This window comes from Phaethon lepturus, unplaced genomic scaffold (genome assembly GCF_000687285.1).
Source record: "Phaethon lepturus isolate BGI_N335 unplaced genomic scaffold, ASM68728v1 scaffold6009, whole genome shotgun sequence".
NCBI lineage: Eukaryota > Metazoa > Chordata > Aves > Phaethontiformes > Phaethontidae > Phaethon > Phaethon lepturus.
Window position 1 is genome coordinate 51,432 of NW_010564068.1, and position 16,091 is coordinate 67,522.

A 16,091-nucleotide genomic window follows, 5' to 3' on the forward strand; every position below is an offset into this window, starting at 1 on the left:
TCAAAGCCTAGCTCTGTAGCTAGTAGCGTGTTGGTAAATAAAGGAGTAGGTTAAATCATTTTGTGATGTATTGGGAAGTGGGTGAAACTTTTGTGCCAGACTGAAGGTGGCAAAACTCTCTCCCTTGGCACAGCTCTGACAGCAGCACAAAGGGAGCTATAAGCAAGTTACTTCAGGTTTTGAGTAAGAGAACGAATTGGAGATTAGAGATGAGTTTTTCTCTTCTTTGAGTGGAAGAGGAAGGGGATTCTCACTTCACAGGCATCCAGTGCAGCTTACCATTGCTAGCCAAGTCCAAGGGTGTTGAATGGGAAAAGCTATGAAGATACACTCCAGAACAGCACTCCAGAAAGAGATAAACTCTAACTACGTCTAACTATAGAGTTCCATAGCTGATCCAGTCATACCTATCCTTTTAAAGGTCAGTGAAGAGAAATAGACACTTCTGCAGGGCAATCCTTTTTCTCATCTCTTTTATATGGCCACCTGAGGGTGAAGTGAGTTATTCCCTGAAAGTGGCTGTTCCTCTTCTTTGACTGTGGAACGAGGGAGGCTAGATAACCAGCTTAGACCAGATCTTTACAGTAAAGGAATCCACAACTTGGATAAAATCATCCCACCATCAGGCATTTGAACTAGGAAAGAGAAGGAGACTCCTCCGAAAAGTTTTTTCCCTTGTAGAGCATGGGATGGGGCCGAGATGATACACAGACATGGGAGTTTGGTGCTGTTTTAATGGCATAATAGTAGCATAGATTCCTGCCAGCCTGACAAACACACTTGCTGGTAGGATTCTTTTTAAACCTGTGGAATAAGGCTTGGATGTCCTTGGTGTACGCCACAGTTACACTTCTGGAAGTTGTCACTTGTGACCTCCGTGTTTTTAGCTGTATTGATTTTGTTAAGAAATTCCCATTGTTCTGTCTCCAAGAAACAAAATCGGAAACAAATGCAAGAGTGTTCCAAAGGGTTCCTGTTTTGTCTGAAAATGGAAGATTACTAAAACTCTGTTTTGGTAGTAGGTGATAGATGAGCCCCAGCTTACCATAACAAGGAACCTCTGATAGATTGCTGGAGCTGGCCATTAGACCAAGCACAGTTGGAACAGAGGTTTAATGACGAAATTTTTCTTCCAGAAATGGCAGTGTGTGGAAGATGCCAGTGGAAAGCTCAAGCTACACAAGTGCAAGGGAATGGCGAACTTGGCAGCTGCAGGCAACAGCAAAGGCACCTCCAATATTCTGCCCAAATATTACAACAGGAATAGCGAAGACTGCAATTGTGAAGAGAATGAATACAAGCTGAGCCACGTTGGACGGAGAAAGAAACTCTTCTCCAAGAAAAGTAAGTGAACGCACCATATCTTCTGTTCCTGCCTTAGAAAACTGCTATGAGTTTGTTCATAACAGACATAATTGTCCTGATTTTCATGGGCATTGAATTCTATCAGCATATTTACTGTGTATCTAACTATGAAACAGTGTGCCTTATATTGGACAACCAGATTTGAAAATAGCTCTGTCTGTCGGAAGAGGAATGTTTTGATCCAAGTTAGGGTCCTCTATTTATGTCTTTCAAAACTGGGAAATGCAGGACACATGCTGAAGTGGCAAGTAGCACATCTTTACATAGGCCAGGAAACATGAACAGTGTTTTACAGTGAATACTCCAATTTTCAGTAGATACTGCAATGCTTGGAGCAGTTACTGCAGTAATTTATTTTTAATAAGGATGCATGTGCTTTGTTAGAGAAGCTGCTTGTTTCTAGCATCCTTTCCTTGTGCTCAGTCAGCAGAGACAAGGCTGACTTTTAACCAGAGATCACATCCAAAGAGGATGACTGTTTCTGGTTTCCTTGGCACAGATCAGGTGCTTTTTTAGAAAGCCCATTCCACTGGCTCTGCATTAAACCTCAGTCAGACTAACATCTATATTTGAACTACATAGTCTAATTATAGATTAAAGAGGCAAACGGCAGTACAGAATTATTATTCACTTGTAATGTTTCTTTCGTCTCACTCCACAAATACAGAGCCTTAATTATTTAGCAGATTAGTCTTTCTGTATAATGACCTGGCACAAGCTTCAAACAGAGAGTTTAAATTGATTTTTCTCCCCTTATATTTGCCTTGCAAGCTGATTAGTACCTACTAAGCTAATTTTTAGTTGAAAAAAATTATTAGTTCCAGGATGAAATTACTCAACTGTACTTGCTGTTTAAATATGTGGCACAGCAGATAATCTTTAAATAACACTAGAACTTGCAGTTCAATTAACTTTTTTTTATGAAGTCACACAGAAGACAGTTCAGGCATGGGGAGTCAAATAACAGGAGTAGATCGAAGACACTTAACTAAGAAGAGGAAAACAATTTAAGTGAGGACAACATAATGCTATCTGATAATACTTAACATTTACTTAAGTACTTTTCATCTGTGTCATGCTTCCTAAACATTAACTAATTCTCACAACATCCAGAGGAGGTGGTTAAGTGTATAATTGCCTTTAGTTTATGTATGAAGGAGGTTGAGGTGAAGAAAGTGAAGGTTGCTGCCCCTAGCAGAGGGATCAGAATGGTGTTTTTTTCCCGATGTTCTGCTCAGAAGAGGCAGAGTTTATACTACAGCCTTCAGCTCACTTGCATAAACTTCAGCAGCATAAGATTAGATCTTGACAATCATGTTCCCATTGCTTGTGTCTTGAGTAAAACAATTGATTCTACAGAGGCTTTGGTTTTCCCTCTGCCCGCATCCAGGGTGTGCCATACAGTGGAAGAGGTTAGCTTGGACCTATTGACATACACTCTTTGATTTGGTGTTGGCTGTTCTTTTACGTGTACTTATCTAATAAATCACACAGTGAACGCAAATGAGCACAAAGCAGTACAAGTCAAGGTAACATACCAAGATTTTTCTAAACAGCTTACCTAGAAAGCTGGCTCACTGGCTTGTGAGTGGTAAGAGGGTGACCTGAATACTGATGATGTGTATTTGGATTTTTATGACCTGTTTCATGAGACTTGGGTTAAAGTGCAGGCCTTTGCAGGTTGCGTAGTTCTGAGGGCATCTGTGGGGTCTGCTACTTAGAATTTGATGAGTGCACGGGATTGTACTGCAGCCCTACTTGAATGCTAGTAAATGCTATTCATCAGATTGAACACTAGCTAAGGAGAAGATAGAAGTTTCCAGCTGGACTAGGGTCGCATCCTCATTAATGCTTTAGTTCACAGCAATAGTGTAATTTTGAAGGAAACACCCTGATCACTCCCTCCTATCATGCACAATAGAGATGGATTTGCAGAGCAATTTTGATGGATTCTAATCTGCAGTCATTTGCAGAAAACTAAATTGGATGTCTGTTTCTGGGGTACATCAAGTGTGTTGTAAACTCTGATGGGGGTTATGAGGACTGGTCTTTTAGAAAGATTAAAACCAGTCATGTGTAGTGAGAACATGTGCTCTAAAAGACCAGACTAAATTGCTGGTAGATGGGCTGGAGCACCAAATGGTTTGATAAAATAATTACTTTCTAATGTAGGCATGGTCTAGACCCATCATCAGGTGCACCAGTGCATTTAGCAGGTAACAATGTTTTCTAAATTGAGTAGATTCCGTTGCAAAATAGGGTCATGTTGTGTACATGCCATTTGGGCCACGTACAAATACACAACTTGCCTACAAATCTTTGATATGCTAGAAATGCGTAAACATTAATATTTGGTATATCTGTGTTTGGGTGTCAAGAATGTTTCCACTTCTGTGTCCTCTTTATTTTCCTTAGTATGTTTTTGTTTTTATAAGAAAGATGAAATAAAGCTTTGCAGTAGGAAGAAAGTTTAAAGTAATAGCTCTTAAAATCTTTGGCTGTGTTGTGGTCTATTATGTTTTTCTTGCTGTGGATTTTATCTCCTCCTCCTGTGATGAATAAGTGCATGTGATTAAAGGAATTATTAAGCTGCATGTAGAGAAATGATGATAGGCCACACAGATCTGTAAACAACAAACAGAAGTGTATACAAAGGGGCTAATGCATTTTTGTTCTAATTTTCATGTCATTCGTTTTGAGGTAGTCTCAGTGCTGGAGCAAAATTACCTTCTTTGTTATTAAAAAACAAACAAACAAAAACAAACAAACAAACAAAAAAAAACAGAACCCCACACCTGAACATTAGCTACTTTAAGGATAATGCATTTGAAGGATAATTTTCAATGGCAGTTGGGAGAAACTGGATGCAAGAAAGTTTTTGGGGTTGTTTTTTTCCTCGTTGAAATATCTAAGGACACAGATTCAAATAAGATTTCTAGAAATCCCTAAGTACCTAATACCCAAGAAAAAACACTCTAAACCTTTATCTGGATTTCTGGACACTTGAGATACTTTCAAAAATTTTACTTCAAAGTCCCCAATTTTACTTTGGTGTTGTAGAAGAAAATGCTTCTCTACAAAATTCTGGGATATATAGATACTACTAGGAAATGCTAAGCAGGAGTTCATGAGGCTAGTGGTGGATATTTTCCTCGTGGCACGTGTAGAAGCAGAATCCTTGCATACTGGCTTATTCTATTGTCATTGTGACGCTGGAAAATACGTCAGATCCAAAATGCTTACGTTGAGTGTCAACAGGGAAGACCAAGAGTTCTCTGTCTTCTGCAGTGTTCCCACTGAGCAGTCATGCCCCTGCTTTGGAGAAATTGTCTTACAGTAGTTACAGTTGGTTACAGTCTTCTCAGTTATCCCTGAGAGGACTATCATGTCCAAATGATCTCAGTGTTAAATCATGAATTTGGTGTCTGCAAAATAAGTAATAAGGCTTGAGTGATGAGGATGTGAGGAGACTTAAATATAAACCCAAAGGCTGGGCATGTTTATGTCGGATATGAAGTTTATAGTCTTATAATACAACATTGCCTTGCTTTATTCAGTTGCATAATAATTTTGGATACTGCAGTTTGTGCTTTCACTAGGCAGTGTTGGAACCTACTACCAAAAAACAGTTGTAAAAAATCAGGTGTGTTTGCGTCTCTAGACTGTCTGGGGAAATCTGGACCAGAACAGAGTACTTCCTCTCAGGCTCCAACAAAGACAAGCATGTTTGTCAGGTGGTCCAAGAAGACACAGCTGGATCAGTGGGGCACTGAAACATAATGCCTAAATTCTCCAAACTCCATTTCCAGGCTCAATTCTGAGGATGCAACTTTTCAGCAGTACCACCTGTAAGACAGCCGGCTTCTGTAAGACCAGAGGAAGAGAGGCATCGGGACTCATAGAGCTTACCGAAACCAAACTTTAATAACTTGAAAGAGGGAATATATATAGGTGTGTTGGGCCAAATACTTAACAGCCCTAGATCTACTTCGTGGGTTGTGTAGAGGGGTAAATGAATTGGAGAGCAAAACTTAAACCTGGGGGAGGATCGGCTACTAGTTACTGATGAGTAATTAGACATTGGTATTTATGCCTGCAGTGCACTTTGCTGGAGGGAGAGCACAGCACAGATGAATATTGATCTTATTAAATATTTTAACCACCTCCTCTGAAAATAATGGAGTTTGGTATTAATCATGGCGCTGAGTCAGCACTGTGGATAGTGCGTTGCAATAAAGCGATACAAGTCCTTTACAAGCTGTCTCACTCCAGACCAATTTGTTTGTTGTAAGGCTGGGTTAGTTTGGCTGCAAGGGAGGAGTTCCTCCTGGCTTCTAATTCTTCAGGGACTTGTGTAGACGACGGTTCCCTGCAGCTATCTGCTGAGGTCCAACATGCTTGGATTGGCATATTAGACTTGGAAGGGAGGTAAATTGTTAGTTGGCTGAGCTTAACAAGATGAAATGAGGGAGCAATTAATGAAATGGGAGTTTATACTCTGAATGTAATTGTTAGGGTGTAGCTTTTTGGAACTTCTTCCTACTTCTGAAAAGATGGGAGTTTCCTTCTCATTTAGTCAAACATTTCCTGAATGGGTGCCTGAAATAGGGTTGGTCTTTCGGGGTGTTTTTTTTCCCCCTTCAGCAGTGACTCACCTGGCTTAGTATCAGCAGTAAACTTCGAACCACAGGTGGAAAATGTGCAAAGCCAGACAATCCAGCTGGTATTCTACTTTCTGCATGTGGCGCTGACAAGAGTATAGTGCTTGGACCAGTTTCAGGTGGCAGGAGATGTTTATTTCTCTTCCCACAGTCTGCAAAATGGCTCTTGAGACTTTGTGATCCATTTTGAATTAATGTAAGGCTTCTTGAAAAAAGTGACTCTGCGTTAATGCCAAAGCATGCCAATTGACATGAATATTTCTTTTGTCAATTTTGGTTATTCTCTCTCCCATTACTTTTTTCCCCCCCCTGCTTGTTTTGCTGTGGAGATTATCCCATAGAGAAGTCTGGCTTCTCTGTGGAGCTTGGGATTGCAAGAAAGCTTCGTCTTCTCATTTGGCACATTGGTTGAGTTTTCCTCGTATCAGATTGCGTAAAGAATTTTCATTCTTGTGAGATGTGCTGCGTGTTTCAGCTCTGCGTAAAGGAGAGGTGACTGGAGGAGCCAAGGGACTCGATTGTTTCCAGTGTTGTCGTAGATGACTCCAAACCACATATATTGAGCAAAGACTCAGGCACTGGGCAGGGAGGAGAAGAGAGGGTGTGGTACTTAGGTTGTATTTTTTTCTAAGGAATGAGATGGTTATGCTTAGTGTAATGAGCGACTCTCAGCAGTCGTTGGCAGTGAGAAGGAAATATGGTCAGAGATGGACCTCATCATACTGGTGGGAAGTTTAGATACGGATTTAGACTCCAGAACTAGGATATATTTGTGCCATTTGAGACCAAAGAGAAGAGCAGCTTTGGGGATTTGGGCCAGGACGGAGAACTTTGGAAAGCAGTAATGGTGAAAAGATCAATGAGGATTTCATACTGTGTAGTGACAATTCATAGCAGATTTTTCATTTTGCCTTCGGGCTGCAAATGCAGAAGCAAAGTTGGAGGGAGTGCATAGCACTGGAGGGTGGTGCTTCGTGTAGAAACTCACTGACTGGGCTGCACATCAGAAAAATAATTGAAAAGAAAAGATGTGGATGAAGGTAAAGATTCAGACATTAATCCCTTCTGAAAAAATCAAGCATCTTACCATGAAGAAAGAGCATAGGAGTAAGAAAAGACTAAGGTTGAACACTGGGGACAACTTCAGGGAAGTGTTGCAGGAGTCCTAGCACCGGAGCATTGTGTGATAGACAATAGAAAATTGTAGAGAATCTGTCCGTAAGGATAACCTGAGACCTTGCCGTCTTGAACTGTTACGGTTAGTTTTTAAGGTCTTAACTGCCATCTAGTGACTCTTGGGGGGAAGAGCAGAGTCTCTTCAATGAGCTGTTTGCTCTCAAAGTGATATTGGACAAGCACGTTTTCTTTCCCCTCTGCCATCCCTGTGCATTTGCATCACATCTGCCCTCTCTCTCATGCCTTAAGGTATCCATCTAGCCATGCAAAAGGAAGTGTAGCAGCAGCTCTGAGGACAGCTGCAACAAACATCATTTGTCATCAGGTTAATTCCAAATGTCACAGTATGGGCTGTTTTTTTTTTCCCAAGAACCACAAAGAGGACCAAACTGTAACGTGCTGTTTCTCACCCCCCCTTAATCCTTTCACTTCCTTTTCCATGCAGAATACAAACCTAGCTATGTCCGGAATCGCTCGGTCCGTTCTGTATCTTTTGAGCTGGAAGGAGCTGTTTATAACTTGGGTTTAGAGGACGGCTTCCAACCTGTCTTACCAAGAAACATCACCAAGAGGCACAAAGTGCAGAGGGCCATTCTTCGTGAGGAGGAAGATAAAGACACGGGGGAATACAGTGGCACCGGTGGCATTGCAGAGTATACAGCCCCTAACCTAATAAAAGTGACTCACAGGTGAGTGCACGTGGTGTATTTCCAAAAGCTTTTGCCGCTTAAGTGGCGTGTGGGTGTGTTAACTTGCAATAAGAATATTGTGTCCCTTTTGGATACCTGGTCTAGCTTCACTACCCTTCATACTCTCATCTGTCCAACAGCTTTCGGTTCTAATTTTGTCATGTACAGAGGGGCATGAAGCTACTGAAGAACTACAGCCGTGTTTTTATGTCTTCTGCACTTTGGAGATCAGTGCGTGTTTCCAGTGAGGTCAAGCAGAAGTGTTTGCAACAGTTGTGTGTACCCTATCTGAAACCAGGAAGGGCTCTACCCATGGAAGTCTCAGTGTGCGGCGGGTAACCTGGCCTGGCTGAAGACCAAAGGCTCTAACTGGAGTGTGACCTAGTTTCATATCGTTGGTGCTTTGTATTTCAAACGCCAAATCGGTCCTAAGGGACTGAGCAGCCGCTCGGAGCTTTCTGTAGCCAGTGCTAGGAAAGGAAAACCTATATTATGAATGAAGTTGAATGGACCAGGAGCATTGGGAAATGGGACATATTGACAGAGCGGCGTGACAAACTGTGTTTGTGTTTGTGTCTGGGCACTCTAGGAGCTAAAAATCTTTGCCTCAGTGTGCAAGTCTAGGAACGCATGAGGTATCTTCGACTGTACTTAATTAGCTGAGTCACCATTTCCGCTCGTGATTTATCAGAAAATCCACCAATCATTATTGATTATGTACGTTAAATTGTTTAATGACTAGCTCATGTAAACATGCATGAGCCAGTTAGCTGCTGTTGAAATCTGTGGTTTCCATTTGACTTCTGTTTAACGGGGTTAGAGACTTGCTGATATGAGGAAACGCAGGTAGGTTGACATCAGAGAATTGTGCCCTCTTACCCCAGCTCTCATGAATGTTCAAGACCCATAAATCACTATTAGTGCTTTTCTTCTGGAACAAGTTAAATTGATTTTTGCTGCCTTACTGAGTGAATCCCAAATCCATACAAGGAACTGACAGGAAGGTTGTGCATAGTTCATGAGGAGTCCCCAGGAACACTTGAAGGAAAGAAGGCAGTGAGACAGCGTGCATGAGGTGGTTTAAAGAAAATAGAAGATTATTGAAAATACTCAGCTTTAATGTCAACAAGCATTCAAAAATGACTCCATGGTATTTGCTGACCCCAATGAACTTCTCAGATAAATCTGTCAAGTATTTTTGTTTGTTTGTTTTTGAAAGAATTTTAAAACCTGGATTGCTTTAGGAGTTAGTGAAACATAAGGACTTTAAATTGTCAGAAGGTATTTTGCCTTTTAAGTCAAGGAGATATCTTTGAAGAATTTTATCCGTTTGGTTGCAAAATTTCTTTATTTTTTCCCCCTTTTCTTTACGGTGTAGTAATACACCTTATAAAGTACTTTATCCTTGCCCCTACCCCTAATACCACTTAATTATGCATTGGGAAACTGCTTCTGAGTAATGCTTTCAGTGCTTGCTCGTTAGTAGAGATGATGTGTGTAGACAGCCTAATGAATGAGCAAGAACTCCGTGCAGCACAATTTACATACAGAAATTAAGCAGTCAACAGGTTCTGCTTGATAGGAGTAGCCTCCTTGAGTTTTTCTACTGCTGAAAAATTTCCATGGCAACTCAAACCCAAACTTCTTTCCTGGCTCATAGCACACTCTTACTCTCTTGAATGAACATTGGTTTTTTGAATTCTGCATGTCATTTCCAATCTGGCTTCTCATCTGTCCTGGAGTTGTGTTATTAAAACCAGCTGTTTGCATTGCTCTGTGTGTGTATCCACTGTAATAAACATTGTTTGCTTTTCCATGCCAAGGTGCTATATCTTGGAGAATGATACTGTTCAGTGTGACACAGATCTATACAGGTCACTGCAAGCTTGGAAGGACCATAAACTTCATATTGACCACGAGGTCAGTGATGTTATCAGTCATGCATTTTCAGTGTGTGTTTTTAGCATGGTTTCCTGTGGACTGATAGGATCATGCTGACTGTGTTTGTGTCTGTTCGCCTCTGGGTGTCTTTGTCCCTCCCTGGAACCTTTTGAACTTGCTGGCTGATTTCTGAATAGATATTTCAGAGATAATTAAGTTATTTTAAGTTATTATATAAATTTATATATAATATTATATAATAGAGTTTGTGAAGACAAGATGCTGAGTGGAGAAGTGCAACTGAAGGGACAGCTGAGAGATGTTATAAGCCTTATGAGCTAAATGGGAGACTTAGAAGTGTCCCCATCCTGGGAAAAAATTCATCTGCATCTTGTTCACATTTTATTAGCCCTGCTCCCTAGTGTACCTCTCAAAAAGAGGCCTTCAGCTGTCAAACATAAGCCCAAGGAAAAGTGAGCTTCATTAGTTTCTGTGCTTCTAGAATTATTTCTTTTGCTTGCTTGTGTTTAACCCTTGCCCTTTGGAATTGAATTATTTTTTGTTAGGCTTCTGCATATGAAGAACCTGGAGATAATTTGCCCTATGAAATTTGCCTGTAAAACAATCTGATATTTTTGTCGCTATTTTTGTCACTAATATTGAAGAATATAGGCTCAAGACCTTCACACATGTTGTGTATGACAGACAGTGTTCTAGGGATCAGATAATGGTGGAACAAATGCCAGAGAGAAGCATAAAGAAAGGACCTCCTGTAATACCTTGCCAAATTACGTGAATTCACAGCAGAGTGCTGTGTAAGAACTTGTTGGCCTCCTTTTATGTTACAAATTGACATGTAGCAGGGCAGATGGACACTGAAAAACTTACTAACTCTGCTAGGTTTACAAGACGACAATTTCTTCTAATTCTTTTTTTTTTTCTTCAGAAAATGTAGGTTTTATGGAGTGCCAAAGAAAATGAGATCTCACTTGTGTTCTGTTGTGTTCCTGATTTAAGGTCACAGGGCTGGATTCTTTGTGTATTTTTGTTGAATGCTGTCCTGTCTGTGCTTCAGCAGCCATGTGCTTCCACTGGACTTATGGTCACTGATGTCTAATGGTAGTTTTGCAGTGACTTTGTTGCTCACACTGGATTACTTGGGGTTTTTCTGCTGTGTAAAGAACCGAGGCAGAAGCCTGTAATAGCCACCTGAGTGGAAATGGGCCACACTGCGTGTGAGCTAGGCTGAACAAAAGCAGGAGTTTCATTTACTGGAAAAAATAGGCAGCTAAAAATAAACGGTGTGGGTGGCACAATTAACTGCTAATCCATGTCCCATGTGGCCAGACGTTGCTGAAGACTGCCATGCAAAATGACGGAGCCTCGCTGCTTTTCTTTTTTCAGAAGCTCTGAAGAGGAGACTTCAGAGACTTCAGAGCGCTCCCTCCCCATCCCCTTCTCAGGTTCATAACAGGCTGAAATTTAAGGGCTTCATTTTCCTTTGAATAACCTTTGTGCCCTTGCAAATGTGCTGTACAGCACAAGAGGGAAAATCACAACGGAGCCAGGAGTGGCTGTCTACCCGAGGCTCTGTGCCCTCCCGTTCCCCCGGAGCCACGTTCCGCTTTCACATTCGGTAATCGAAGCGGGCAGACAACCCGCGAGGTTCCCTCCTGCTGTAGTTTCCTTTTGGAAAGGTAGATAATCTCAAAATGCCTGTTAGTGGTGGGAGTCATGGGAGGTGGTGACAAGGAAGCATTTGGTGACAATAGACTGGGTTTGAGAAGGTTAGAATAAGACTAAATCCTGCTGTATTTTTTTAACCTGCATCTTTGCTTTTTTTAGATTGAAACTTTACAAAATAAAATAAAAAACCTGAGGGAGGTGAGAGGTCATCTGAAGAAGAAGCGACCTGAAGAGTGTGATTGCAACAAGATAAGGTATTTCTTGTGTACTTCAGAGTAATTATTTGTAGTGTGCAACTGTAGCTGGTTTATGTCTTCACAGGAGAGATCAGAATCTGTTTTGTTATGTGGTTCACATATATATAGTACTTACTATACTCTTGCGTAACGCTTTCAGGGGGAGTTGGACTGCTGTAGAAGTACAAGGCCCCCCTTCTGCCAGGCAGGACTTTAATTACCTCTGCGTCAAGTGGTGATGATGTAATAGGGTGTATAACATGGCTTATAAACCAGTTAGTTATGCTCTCATATTGAAGATGCTGCTATTAGATGCCAGAGATTAATATTTTAAGCTGCAGGGTCTTTTTCTGGAAACTTGCTTTTCCACAAGGGCAAATTGTCAATATGGTGCAGTGTTACACAAATCTGTTTTAAAAAGAATGGTGTGTAAAACATAAGGAATAATAGAGTGGGGAGATGAGAGAATGACTTTCCATTCAGTTTTTTCAAGCCCAGATGTATTCTCTCAGGATGCGTTACCTCCTAGGATGCAGTCACTGCAGTATTTTGCAGTTATGCTAACTGCGAGAAGCAGGAATTTAACAGCTGGTGCAAAGCAACTGTATTTTTGTAACTACCACTGACTTAGTGCGTCAGATCTCTTTTTCCCTAGTGCAGCCCATTCATGAATTTTAAGTGCAACAGGCAATACAAAAATAGTGATTGTGCATTAAGATCTCTGCATAGCTGGTTTCTCCTACAGTCAAATACTTGCAAAATGGCTGTGGGATCAGCCCATGGAAAGAAGGTTGAAGCAAGAAGGGGAGGAAGCAAGCTCTCACCCTGCAAATAAGCACAGCAGAAAATCTTTCAAAATCAAATGCTAGCTCAAACAGAATTTGCTCCTGAGAAAGCTGTTCAGAAAGAAAGCAGGAGCAACCGCTCCTGATCATAGTGAGCGCAGAGCAATCTCTGAGGCCGCCGTGAGCCAGATGCCAGCACGAGCACAGCAGCCACAGTGGCGGTAGCGGTACGAGTATCACAAAAAAAGCTCTACTGGAACGTACTCAGAAACACAAAGCAGCTGTGATATTATCTGTGGCTAAAGCAGCTTTAACTAAGTAGCCTCTGTGAGAGGGTGTGGATGATACTCCTCTGTCTTGTTCGGGTTTTCAGCATAACACTGAAGTCCTTGGAGGTGCGACGTACCTGAGTTTACAGACATGAGGTACATAGTTCCTTGTGGCTCATGTGGATTCAGTGACAGATCACTGAAGTATGGAGAACATCAATTTCTTGGGTTGTACCAACCCATACATGGAACACGTGGCAAAAAGTGTTTAAAGTGAGATCAGTATAATTCTAAGTGGCAAATACCCCAAAAGTTTATATTGTCTTATAATCCAGTGCTTTCAAAACTGATGTTAACAAATGAGTTAGTTTAATATATACTGTAAAGATGAAGTTATTATTATAATGAATGTTTTATAGTAAATGTAAAGACTGTTACGTTTTTCAGGCCCAACAGAGGACGCACTTAAGTTTGTGCATAGCATTATTAAGATGAATAATCTCACTGAAATCAGTGAGGTTATCATTATCATCTGAGTTATATATGTTTAAGTGTTTGCAAAATTGCATTGAATTAGGAGATTTAGCATTTAGGATTAATTAATGAAAGTCTCTCTGCAAGATAAAAAAATTGACTATAGATAGATAGTTCTTTAATAAAATTATTTTATTAATTTGCTATAAGGATTAAATTTATTAAAGGTCCCAGTAGCATTAATAATTTAAAAGATTTGTTTTGAAGGGAATTTTAGTCTTAGTCAATTGCCATTGACTAAGGCTGTTTTGTCTTTTTAACTTTGCGAACTACACAGAAAGGAAATTTTTTTAAAACCTTGTAAGAGTTTCTGGAGACAAAGCCAAAACAGTAACTTGTGTCCATGTGTGTAACATGCTCCATGTCTCAGAATATATTAGACCTGCTATTGCTGGGACAGTTCTGTGCATCTTGTTAAAGTTTTCCTGGAACTTGTAGCTAGTAACAATGGAGAAAAAAAATCCCAACCCTACAAAGTACAACTGATATTTAGATTCTTGCGTTCTTCACAGGAAGGTGGTATACGCTTGTCATCATCTCATCTGGACAAACGTGAATATTCAGTTGAAGAAATGTTGTAATTGAATTATAAGTCTGTTGATTTTTATCTGCTGCATGCAGGGAAACCAAGAAACAATGACAACTAAAATTGAAAATCATAGCTGGAATTATCTGTTCTACATGCTGCAATACAGTGTTAGAGCAGGAGATGTCACTACGCACAAACGCTCTGAGGAAAGAAAGGGCACAACAAGGCTCAGAAGCGCCCGACCCAGTCTAGCAAGGCTGCTGTGTATTCATCACATACCCTGAACGAATAAATTGAAGGGAGAGGTGACACTGGCTTAAATCTGCTTCAAATGCAGGATGGAGGTGTGGTAAGAAGAGGAGCAGTTGTCTTTCTGTTGTTCATCAACAATGTTGGTTTTATTTTCCAGTTACCATTCAAAACACAAAAGCAAACTGAGGCACAAGGGATCTAGTCTTCATCCTTTCAAGTAAGTGAAGGCCTGTTCCTTTGAAAGAGGAAATTCAAAGATGCTAACATTTGGTGCATGCACACCAGTTACAAACTAAGCAAAAGTAGTAGTATTTCATTTATCCTGTATCAGATAGAATAAACACACAGATACCTATCTGGGCAAGGAACCAAGCCCATGTTGAAATGCTTGTAAATTTGAGATAAGGTTCCCAGTTTGGGAAATGCCACATCACAGACTTCAGACAAGCCTATAAGCCCCTTTGGCTTCCTTTTTTTTTTTCCCAGTGACATTGAATTGCAAAGAGTTCTATCCAGAGACATTTGGAAGAGAAGACATTTAATTAAAAGATACCGGTTATTTCTTTCCTTCAAAGCAGCTTATTTTATTAGCTGCTTCATTTTTTTTAGGTGTGTTCAAGTATAACAGAGTCTGCATGACCCTAATGTTTCATGTGTGCAGGAAAGCCCTACAGGAGAAAGACAGGCTGTGGCTGCTTAGAGAGCAAAGACGAAAGAAGAAACTGCGCAAACTGCTTAAAAGAATAAAAAATAACGACACGTGCAGCATGCCTGGCCTGACCTGCTTCACCCATGACAACCAGCACTGGCAGACTGCTCCCCTGTGGACATGTGAGGATGCTTTGAACTGAGTAATAGAGAAGCGCATGCTGGCTGGGCTGGGCAAGGATGCTGGGCTACTAGAAGTTACCAGTGTCATTAGTTACACAGCCTTCCTCATACTAAATAATCTCTGTTTCAGAGTTGGCGTTACCCTTGCGCAAAAGGCAAGGGCGTTAAAGTAAAAACCTACAGGTATTGCGTACAGTGCAGTTATGTGCAGTGTCTCACCATCTGGCATGTTTCCCAACCAGAGGAGACGGGGAAAGCAGCTAGCCAAGATGTTGCTTCAGTTAGCCGTGTCGTGTGGGATAGGCATGCAGAGAACAAGAAGCTGATGCTGGAAGGCATTCTCTGCTTTAGGGCTCGGGAGTCGGGGAGAGTAACTGTCTATGAATGAAGTCACACCATTAACAAAAAGCAATAAGCCTAAAGACAGCAGCATGTCGCTTATGTCTTTATAACCCTTCAACTTGCAGTGGGCCCTTTCTGCGCCTGTACCAGTGCCAACAACAACACATACTGGTGTTTGAGGACAATCAACGAGACCCACAACTTCCTCTTTTGTGAATTTGCTACTGGATTTTTGGAGTATTTTGATCTCAATACCGATCCATATCAGGTACCTGATCGTAGAACAGCTCTAGAAATACATCGTTGTTCCTTACTGGTGATAAATTGAAATAGCGCGGTATTGGTGCAGGATGTAGATAAGGCCTAAATCATTGAATGTAGTACGATCTGGCTTCTTTCCCGTTACAGATAAACCACCTGCATTCCATATATGAAAGCTGCCAAACTACAGAGCAGTAGTTACTAACAAGAACCTCTGTTTATTGCAGCTAATTAATGCAGTGAATACGCTAGATAGAGACGTTCTCAATCAACTGCACGTCCAGCTCATGGAACTAAGAAGCTGCAAAGGCTATAAACAGTGCAATCCAAGAACTAGGAACATGGATCTGGGTGAGTGCCTCTCCTAATACACTCAAAAACTCCTCAAAGGAAATGAGGCTCTTAACTTACCATTATGAAACTTGTGTCAGTCAAAAGGATTTTAGTATTTATTTATACCTGTAATGTCCTGCAGAGGCTGATGGCTGCATGCTTGAATTTTTGTATTTGTTCGATTTGTGTTATGTAATGTTTCTTAAATGAAGAGTGATATCAAATAGTATAGTGCAGGGTATTGCTGAGATGCAGGGAAAG

At 40.9% G+C, this 16,091-nt stretch overlaps 1 protein-coding gene across 2 annotated transcripts in view; it reads left to right on the forward strand.

Moving 5' to 3' along the window:
* Positions 1-16,091, forward strand: part of SULF2 (sulfatase 2) — a 64,724-nt gene that overhangs the window by 45,808 nt on the left and 2,825 nt on the right. For both annotated transcript variants that reach the window (XM_010294740.1, XM_010294741.1), the window contains exons 10-17: positions 1,137-1,344; positions 7,648-7,891; positions 9,715-9,811; positions 11,618-11,712; positions 14,221-14,280; positions 14,725-14,894; positions 15,362-15,504; positions 15,725-15,848. In XM_010294740.1, the coding sequence (XP_010293042.1) occupies positions 1,137-1,344; positions 7,648-7,891; positions 9,715-9,811; positions 11,618-11,712; positions 14,221-14,280; positions 14,725-14,894; positions 15,362-15,504; positions 15,725-15,848 (1,141 nt within the window). The remainder of the gene's footprint in view (positions 1-1,136; positions 1,345-7,647; positions 7,892-9,714; positions 9,812-11,617; positions 11,713-14,220; positions 14,281-14,724; positions 14,895-15,361; positions 15,505-15,724; positions 15,849-16,091) is intronic.